Here is a 10,479-nt window from a genome sequence, read left to right as displayed (position 1 = left end):
GAAAAAAATGGATGTCGTTCATGCTTGAGATGGGGGCAGTATCCTCTCAATGTTGCAAAAATATGCACCAAATCATTTAAGACACGGCAACTGTCTTGGTAGTGATGGATTACAGACAAGGATGAAAAAATACCAGTTTTGTGGATGTATTAATAATCTATTTGAGACATTAAGAGACTGGTGCAGGCACAACAGTATATGAGTTAAGCCCCAGAAGATCTGCCCACACTTTAGTTCTGGACAAAAGGAACACCAGCTTCACAGATTGGAGTGTCACCTTTTCTGTAAAGAAGGCGCTTGAGATGTTTGAAGTTTCTGTTTATATTTCTGCATCTGCATTGACCGTGAATGCAGTTTGTTGAAAAGTTCACGGAATTTATACTGCGGAAATAAGGTTTCCAAAAAGCCTTCCAAGAAGACATAAACCATTCTCCTATTTAACTGGTTGTGCTGAAACATTTCAAAAACACGAAGAATACCTTTCCGTGTTGTCTCAGCCCCAATAATGTGCTTCAGTTCATCTACATGGGGGGGAAAAGAAACACAATTCATTACTCAAATAAAGGAAGCACAAGGCCTAAACTATGCTCTACGTTAAACCAAGTATGCAAAGAACACAGCAGAGTAACTAAAATGTAGTAGGTGTTCAGTTAATGCGTTTAGCCATGTATTGTAACTGAGATTTAAATTTTATACATGTGCCTGCAGGCCTCCAATCACTGATGCAATGGATACTGGGAGACACGACAGCACATGAGAAAGAAGTAGGACCCACCTCAGAAACCCCAATGAGAATTACAATCCTGTCCCTTAACACAATTACTATAAGATACTCACCTACCATGAGTTTGTTTATCTGTAAAATGGGGATTTATAATAACCAATATCCTTATAACTCTAAGGATTTATAAGGCTTTAATTAGATAATGTGAAAAGTGACCTGTAACCTCAAAAACATATTCTTACTATGTGTAATGCACAGTGAGAAATACACTATAAGGAAATCATGTGTGAAAGCTGACATATGATCTCAAAAAAACCTAAGACACAGTAACGTGCCATCAAAATACAAAAAATATAAAAATGTATATAGAGGGTAGAATTCTACATGACAATATAAGGCAAGGTCTGTTCCAGGAAGCAACAAATGAACTGGACGTTCCTACCTGGGCAGGAATTTGACAGATACAATCAGATGAAGGACTGGCTTTGGTGGAGAAACATCAGTGAGTGAGCACTAAGGGCACAAAACCAGGCAGATGCCAGGAGCAGGGGTAGTGCCATTGGCTGAATCTAGGGTTTCCCTTGAGAAAGTGGAGAAAAGAATGGGACTGATAGTGCTGTGACTGTCAGGATGAGCGAGTTTGGAGTTTACTCACAGGCAACATGAGGTCACTAGAGATATCTGAGTATGGGAACAACACGCATGATTATTCTTAGTTATTCATAATTAGGACCCCAATAGTAGTAAATATTACTCTGGTGCTTGTGAAAGAAACACGCAACTTCAGAAGGTATGTTTCTAACTAGGGGTACAATATAATTTAAAATAAGTGAGGGATTATGTACATATATTTTTATATCTACCTTCACTTCCTGCAAATCTTCACACAAGTGTCATCTTCTCAGGGCCTTCCCGGGTCACCCTATCTACGTCTGCAACTCACCTGACACCTCCCTTGTCCTGCACTCTCCGTTGTCTCAGCACTTTCCACTATGGAACATACTATGCTATATTTACTGTTTTGTCTGTTTTCTATGTCCCTTCACTAGAGTGTTACTCCAAGTAGGCAAACATTAGTGCAAAGAATAGTGTATGGCACATGATACGCTCTCAAAAAATACTTACTGAGTAAATGCACTAAGGATTCTTTCAGCTGCATAACTGAGTCAGTCTATAGCAAGACCTAATGTATTCTAGTAGTTTATAACATAATATTTTAAATTATTGTGTCTTTTTATTTTTTTTGAAATGTTATTTCTATAATTTGCTTTCTATATCCAAATGCAACAGTGTAGTCTATAGGGCAGAATTATCAGCCATGTGGCAAGTTTCCAACTTAACTGACAAAAGAGAAAGTTGATTATTAAAATCTATGATGGAAATTTAGTTTTAAATTATAGAAAAATAGGTATTCTATGATATTAAACAACTTAAAAATATATCTTCTAGATTCTCTACATCCATAATTTAAATGTGAAGAGAAGATACCTAGGTATTTCAGAGATATTCATAAAACAAAGAAGGGACCAAATAACCATGCAGCCACACATACTGCCTGTCATATTACATACCTTCTCTTACTGAGAGAAGACAAGGGATAAAGTGAATTTAACTTAGTGAACAGCAGTGTTCTAAAGAAGTAACTCAAATTAGACCAACAGAATGCCATTATGTGGACTCTCTTTGAGATCATGTTTTAATAAAGATTAATATTAGATCAATCAGTTGTTCCTATATAAAGGGATTCTTTGAAAAAAATTGTTCTCTTCAATATTCTTCGTAAAATCTCAAACTTCAGATTCCCTTATTAGCCCTTAAGTCTGTTACATATTTTATTTATCATCAAATTATCCTCATAATGTTTCAAGGCAGCAAAGTGAAGGGGTTTGAAAGCAGCACTTTTTTTCAAGTGGTTGAAAGAACTGGCTTTCATGTCATTCAGAGCTGATTCAGAATCCCAACACTTGCTTACCAGCTATAAACTTTGCCTACCTTACTTAATCTCTTTGAGCTTCTGTTTCCTCATGAATAAAGTTGCAGCATTAACGGTGCCTACCTTCATAATATTGTCATAAGGACTGGTTAAGAAAATATGAGGGCTGCCAGAACAGTGCCTCATATATGGTAAGTAATCAAATGGTAGTTGATATAATCAAGCTAGCATGCTTAATGCCAAAAATTCAGAAAAACTACAAGTTAGTGAGTTTTTTTACCCAACATGTTCACTCACCTGGCATAATTGAAAGTAGTTTAGTTTTTCCTGCAATTCTTGTTCTCATTCGGATAGCTTTATCTCTGCATGGAACAGCTTCTGCTAAAATGCCATTTGGCCAAAAGGCATCTCTATTGAAAAAGATTAAATTTATAACTATTTTTATTTTCTATAATACAAGTTGGTACAATTATTCCAATTTTCTATAGAAAACACAAATAGGAAATGTTTCTGAAATTTTATAAAAGTATGATATTCAACAAATAGAAACTAAATACAAGGTTCAATTTTAGGTATAAAAGGATATACACAAGAAAGATACAGATGAATTCTGCCCTGATATAACTTATAAACACTGACAAATGATAAAGATAGCAAAACAGAATACATAAACGGAATACATACACAGCATTTAAATTCAAAGTAGGCCTCTCCTCTCATTGAGATTGAACATCTCATCTAAATACAACCTACAACGTCCTGAATTTGGGTAGAGTTAATCTCCCTGAGGTCCCTTATCACTAAGCCAACATAAAACAAACTCTGCACCCACACCTTACAGCTGGATTGAGTACAACGTTCCTTTCACACATATAACCCGTTCTCCTTCACTTTCACAGCATGCGTTAATTCCTGTGCCTTATTTATGAGGCCAAAAGCAGGAATTCAAGCACAATAACTAAGCTTCCGTCAGGGAATCTGGTCTAAGGGAGAAAGAATCCCCAGAGCGGTCGTTCTTAACTTTACACGTTAGAAACACCTGGGAGCTTTAAAACTCTAATGTGTAGGCCTTCCAACAGATTAATTAAGTCAGACTCTGGAGAGGGGCCCGTGCACCAGCACTCTGTAAAGCTTTCCAAGCGATTTCACTGTGCAGCCAAGGCTGAGAAGCACTGCTCCTGAGGAACACCATTTCCCTACCCTGAAACAGAATCAATGTGCCAGGGCAGTGGTCCAACTTTTGGAAACAGTATGGTACAGAGGAAAATGCAGCCTCAGGTTAGAGAAACCCGGTTCCCTGTTTCCAGCACACAAGCCATTGGGCAAGCTGCCTAACTTGTCTAATCCTCAATTTCCTCCTAACAAAACGGAGACAAAATGCCTATCTCGGAAACGTGATAAAACCAGAGAGTGTACATAAAGTAGTTGGCATAGTACCAAGCAAATAGTGCTTAATACTGATAGCTCCCTTCTTGCTTCCATTATTTTGAAATACACGATGCCATGAATATTGATGTCTTGCTTATCTTTCACTCCTAGAAAAGAGGTCCATTTCTCTAGTACACCATGCTTTTCTTGAAGGAACTGCATCTGAGTCCCTGGTGATTGGCAAAGCACTAGACATAGAGGAGGGGCTTGGAATATTTTTATAAAATGAACATATACACTGGAGTATCACTGCTCCTAATATGTATTCTTTTCAGAGGTTCAAATAGTTAAAAAATTAGACTATGGCCAGAGACATACATACTTTTTAAAGTTTTCATTTAAAATCAAGGTTAGCAAACAAGCAAGAAAAAGAAATCCCCAACACTAGGTACTGGATTATATGGCCATGCCTTGTCCACACTGGTATTTCAATTATTTTAAAGCCACTTTAAAATGCAACCTAACATCTTAAGAATTTTCTTTTATTCTTTTTTCTATTCTGGTTTTAAAGAAAACAAAGATCAACATAACCCATGTAAAAAATGTTTATTACAATTCTTACAAGTTTTTTGGCTCATCAGTGATAACTAAAAACAACTTTATGGCCAGGAAGAAAAGAAAAGCAATCAGAGTTAATTAGTGATAACAATGCTAAACTCTGTACTACCTGAAAGAAGTGACTGTGTCTTAGATATACCTGAAACGTTTCACTAAGTCCGCTACTTGCTCAGGTGAGGTCATCCAATCAACATGGTCGACTATTTTTCTGAAAGTAAAGAAATTTATATACAGTCAAAATTTTATGTGAATAAAATAAAACTATTTTCATGGAGTAATAAGCAACTTAATTTGCATATAAATAATCTCTGAGAGAAACAGACTGCTTTAATAATGTTCTTAAAGGGCCCAGAGAAGGAAATTCTCCTAAGAAGGCTGAACAATTTACTTCTAGAAGTAAAAGTTTAAAAACTAATAAATGAAGGAAGAATAAAAAAAATGTGGTACCTATTAATAGTATCACCATATGTGGCTCTAATAAGCTGTTGAAGTAGGTTTTTGATATTTCTTCGCAACCACTGATTTCTCTCTTTTAAGTCGAACACTTCATCCATGAGAAGCAGCATTACCCTAAGCGGAATATTGTCATCCACCTGACAATGTATGAGAAGAAATAAGCATGTTTAATTGAGTTACCTAGCTACCATAAATGGACACTTTACAAAATTATTGCTACCATTTCACAGGTCAGAGAACAAGTTATATTATTGCTTGCATAACCTGGCATTTCATTTTAATCTAGAAAAGACATTTTTGACAGACAAATACAGAATTTTACAGCCCTGTAATAATGAGTAAATTCCATGACTATAATAATGGTCTTGGGAAAAGATTACTGGCTCTTTTACTTTTAGCAGAGTTTGTACTAGTTGGATAAGGCAAATGCTAGCCCCATTGCCTATTTCCTGAAGCATCGTTTTCAAAAGAATAGTCTTCAACATTCCTCATCCTATATAATAAAAGCCTAATATGCTAAGTGTCCGGTCGTCCGTTCAACCAATCAAAGCGTAATATGCTAATGATATGCTAAGGCCACTCAACTCACTATGACATGCACTGACCACCAGGGGGCAGATAGTCGGCCAGTTGCCCAGTTGGTATGATGTGCACTGACCACCAGGGGGCAGATGCTCCAACCAGTAGGTCAGCTTGCTGCTGGGGTCTGGCCAATCGGAACTGAGCAAGACAGGCCAGACATCCCCTGGAGCCCTCCCAGGGTCCCTTCCTGGCCCTGATGGTGCACCGGTGGGGTCCCTCAGCCTGGCCTGCATCCTCTCACATTCTGGGACGCCTCAAGGGATATTGGAGAGCTGATTTTGGCCCAATCCTGGACAGGCCAAGGAACCCCACTGTGCACGAATTTGTGCACCAGGCCTCTAGTTTAATATAACAAAACACAATCTACACAAAATAATGTGTTGTGCTTGATTAGTTTTATGTATTTAGGTATTTTCAGGGAAAAGAATTGAATAAAATCTAGTACACAGCTAACAGTACTAAGACATATTTCTCTAAACTATGAGAATTTTAACATTTAACCAGTAAAAATGTGAACACTTATAATGGGAATATTTGATTAACAATGTAAAAAGTAAAGGAAGACAACTAGGACGCTTTGATGTGAAAAAATATATACAAAGCCAAGACAGGTGCAGATTTAGAAATGCAACAGAATTGCATATAATTGCCAGTTAAACTTATAACTCTTTCATCACTAAGATACTCTCTCTAATGATTTCTTCATCAGTGCTGTAATCTAAACAATAAGAAAACAGCATTAATTATATATTTTTCACTGTTGTGCTGTAAACATTTTCTTAGTGTATCTTTCCTTTCACGACACACTAAAAGCTCATAGTTTAACCAAGGGGAGGGGCACATGGTAGTGGGGTAGGTGAGGAGAGACACATTTCATTATAGAGGCAAAATAAAAACTGTTCTCTGATCAAGTATATTCGAGTTTGGTGCCACATGACAATTCTAATAAAAGGTTAAACTGTAAAAACCCTTAACAAAAGGTATGATGTTATGGATATTATGCCATAACATAAATTATTCTGAAATAGTATTAAAAGCAGATTAAAATAATATATTTTTAAAGATAGTTTATCATAAAGAAGTTTAATGAGAAAATGAAGGAAAATAATTATAACTGTAAAATAAATCTGTCTAATACAATAGAATACAGAGCCCAGACCCAAATATATACAATAATCTGATTTATGACAAAGGAGAAGCACAGAAACTGGGGAAAAGAAGGCCTTCTCAGCACTGGTGTTTGGGTCAACTGGACCCCTACCTCATCCATACACAAAAATCAATCTTAGATGAATGCCAAATATAAGTTTCAGCATGGCAAAACAAAAAAAGTATTAAAGAAAACCACATATCTTTGTGACCTTGCAGCAGGTACGATTGTATATATAGTTAACAAAAGCACACAAAGCAATACACAATCTGACAAAGAATCAATATTTAGATCATACAAAGCATTCTTACTAATCAAAAGACAAAGACAGCCAAGCCAACAGAAAAATAAGGAAAAGCACTAGACACAAAAGACAAGACACCTAAAAGGCCAATGAACATATGAAATGGGGTTCAACATTTCACTCATAAGAGAAATGAAAATCCGCTTGAGATACAAAAACCAGAACGGCTAAAGATAAAAAGACACACACTGGCAGGCTCGGACCACTGGAATTCTCATGCATTGCTGGTGGCAATGAAAGTGGAAAAAACACTTTGGGAAACTATGGGACAGTATCCATTAAAACTGAACTTTTGCATACCCTCTAACCAAGCAATTCTATTCCTAGGTATAGCCCCAACGGAAACATGTTTTATTTTTTTAATCAAAAGACATGTACCAGAACATTCATTGGAATACTATTCATAATACAACAAATAAATTGTACTATATTTACAAAATGGGGTACTGTAAGGACACAAGAATGAAGAAATTACAATCACACAAAACAACATGAACAAATATCACAATACTGAGCAAAAAAGAAGCCAGACTTAAAGAAGTACGTACCTCATGGTTTCATTTACATAAAGTATAAAAGCAGGGTGGAAGTCAGGATAGTGATTACCCTTGGTGGGGGAGAGCATAGTGACAGGAAGAGAGCATTAGGGGCTTTCTGGGGTACTGACAACAATCTGTTTCTTGTTTAGAGTGCTGATTATATGGGCATGTTCAGCTTGTAAGAATTCATCAAACTCAACACTTACAATAAATCCACATTAATGGTAGCTATATGTTACTATACTTCATTAAAACGTTAAAAAGATCTGTCAAGTGTGATTTGAATCACAACTGAATACTACCCAAAATAAAATTAACTCACAGTATCATCAAGTTGAGCTGAAACTCGACAATGTTCAGGATCTGAATCAGTCTTTGGAATTAAAGGAGGCATCTAACATAAAAAAAAGAGAAAAAAAAAAAAAACAAAGTAAACCCACAGACAGTGAAAGAACAAAATATAATAATAAAACAAAACAATTACCAAACATAATAAATTGCATTTGATTTGATATGCAGTATTTAAAAAGTATTACAATCTATAATTAGAACCCAAGGGTGATTATTTCATTATTAAAATATATATATTTTTTTAATGCTTAACTTTTTAGTTGGAAGGGGAGATTACTTAAGTCAAAATCCCATACCTTTTTGAAGAATTTAAAGCTAAAAAAGGTTAATTGATTTAAAGACCAAAAGTTAGTAACACAGACAGGGAATAAAACTCCAATCTTCTTTCTTTTACCACAGAGAGCTCGATAGTATGTTAATAAGGTAAAAAAAACTAACCTTGTTGGACAAACTGTGATAAAAAAAGGACAGAAAGAACAGTGCTAGCCGATAATCATTTGTCATCACAGGAAGAACCATCAAGATCACCTATTATAACCCTTTCATGTTATTGATGTGGGAAAAGAAGCCTGGAATAGTTCAGTGACTTTGTATGAAGTCACAGAAGTGGCACTGGAAATCCTCATTTCAGTGAGTGTACTTCCCATGATTAGAAATAAAGGTGAAGCATCAGAGAAAGTATAAGAATTAACAGAGAAGTATGATTGACACACACTATTTTAGGAGTTGTCTCTTACAGTAAAAAAAATTCTGTGTTTCTGTATATTTCCTCTTCATTCAAACTGATCTAATGAAAACTGTAATAGCTATATGATTTATTCCATAATCTTAATTATAACCTTAAACATCTAGATCAAAATTTGAAGGTACAAATTATGAAACAATAAACTACTTGGTCCACTAACTGTACTTTACCAATTTAAAATATTTGTTTTACATAGATTTTAAAATTCTACCATAGCAGAAACTGAGAAGTGACTGGATTTTATAGTATACATTTCTGGTAAGAATGCATTCTCTTTAGTTTATTTTAAAAAATTATTTATGAGACTGTATGTTAGAGGCTTTGAACTTCTGAAAGAAATAGGTAAATCTAAGCAGGGGCTCAATAAATCTTAGGTAACTTAAAAATAATTTGCTTTAGACATTAATGCAAATTATCTTACCTTGAAAAATGATTGCTTTATGTCTTGACCTAGTCTTTCTGACATTCTGCCCATGTTGTCTGACATTTTAGTCATTCCCTCTGCCAAGCTATCAGGAAGGGATTTAACTGCATTGGAAACATTCCTCATAGAATTTCGAAGTGGATTCACAAAAGTGTCCATCTAAAGAGGAAAAGATGTTATACCATGACTTTACTGTATCAGATCTGTTATTCAACTGAGAAGTCTGTGAAAACAGAGTGTAACGTATGAAAGATGCAATAATTTTTCAGTCTATAATAGCTCATTTCATTTAAAAAGTATGTAACTGTGTCTTCAATGTGTCTTAAAAATGTATCTCACACACAAATGTATAACTAAAAAATTTGAATGAAAATGTTATTGATAGAAAATCATTATAAACTGTGGCTGCCTTATTTAATAAATTCTGAAAATAAAGTTTTTCAAAAACTGATGCAATTGGAATTATCTATAACATCCTTCTGCCACAATCAAGGCAAGAATGACAGATATTTTGAGGAGATACTGAAAAGTAAACAAGCTGGTAAGATAAACCGAAAGCTGAAATAACAAGTGACTATTTAAATTTAATTTTTAAAAATAATTTTTAGGATACATACAGTCTATGTAGGGAATTTGAAATCCATTATGAAGAAGAAAAAAAGAAGTTGCAAACCAGACATGTAAACGATATTTTAATAAGGAGAACAGAAAAACTATAAAAGAAATTGTAATCAGAGATATAAAATGGAATAATCTCCAGAGGATTTGGTGCAGTAAATAGACATGTTGTTGTACAAATGTTAAATAATTTCAATGAAGAAAGAGAGCAACATCTAAAGAACCAAAGCAGCTGAATATGGAACTGAGGTTAAAAAAAAAAGGGGGAGGGGATTGGACATAAAACTAGTCATACCAAACTACAAGAATATTTTCCAGAAAATGCTGAGTCTCATAAAAACTACCACAGAAACAAATTATGTGCCATGCATAAATAAAAAAGAAAATGGTAGAAAAACTGAACCCCACTGTTTAAGAAACATGGCGTAATGTTAATCTACACTAATAAAAGAGAAATATGGTAATTGGCGTACGACCGCTACCCTTTTCATTGGCTAATCAGGGTGATATGCAAATTAACTGCCAACTAAGATGGCAGTTAACTGCCAACAAAGATGGCAGTTAATTTGCATATGTAGGCACAATGCAGGGAGGCGAAAGGGAAAACAGGAAGAAGCCCCCTGCCACTGACAGTGATTAGAAACCCAGGGGGGAGCTAAGAGCCTCC

General features: G+C 35.2%; 1 protein-coding gene across 8 annotated transcripts in view; it reads right to left on the bottom strand.

The window, feature by feature from the left end:
- Positions 1-136: 136 nt before the first annotated feature.
- Positions 137-10,479, bottom strand: part of SNX13 (sorting nexin 13) — an 87,310-nt gene continuing 76,967 nt past the window's right edge. For 7 of the 8 annotated variants that reach the window (XM_015558170.1, XM_015558169.1, XM_015558171.1 and 4 more), the window contains 6 exons: positions 9,192-9,353; positions 7,997-8,068; positions 5,091-5,236; positions 4,783-4,851; positions 2,955-3,067; positions 137-521 (listed from right to left, as the gene is read on the bottom strand). In XM_015558170.1, the coding sequence (XP_015413656.1) occupies positions 274-521; positions 2,955-3,067; positions 4,783-4,851; positions 5,091-5,236; positions 7,997-8,068; positions 9,192-9,353 (810 nt within the window). In that variant the 3' untranslated portion in view covers positions 137-273. The remainder of the gene's footprint in view (positions 522-2,954; positions 3,068-4,782; positions 4,852-5,090; positions 5,237-7,996; positions 8,069-9,191; positions 9,354-10,479) is intronic. The other variant, XM_015558172.1, reaches the window with a different exon arrangement.

Source organism: Myotis davidii, unplaced genomic scaffold (genome assembly GCF_000327345.1).
Source record: "Myotis davidii unplaced genomic scaffold, ASM32734v1 scaffold168, whole genome shotgun sequence".
In the NCBI taxonomy this organism is placed as follows: Eukaryota; Metazoa; Chordata; class Mammalia; order Chiroptera; family Vespertilionidae; genus Myotis; species Myotis davidii.
This window is presented reverse-complemented; position numbering and strand designations above follow the sequence as displayed.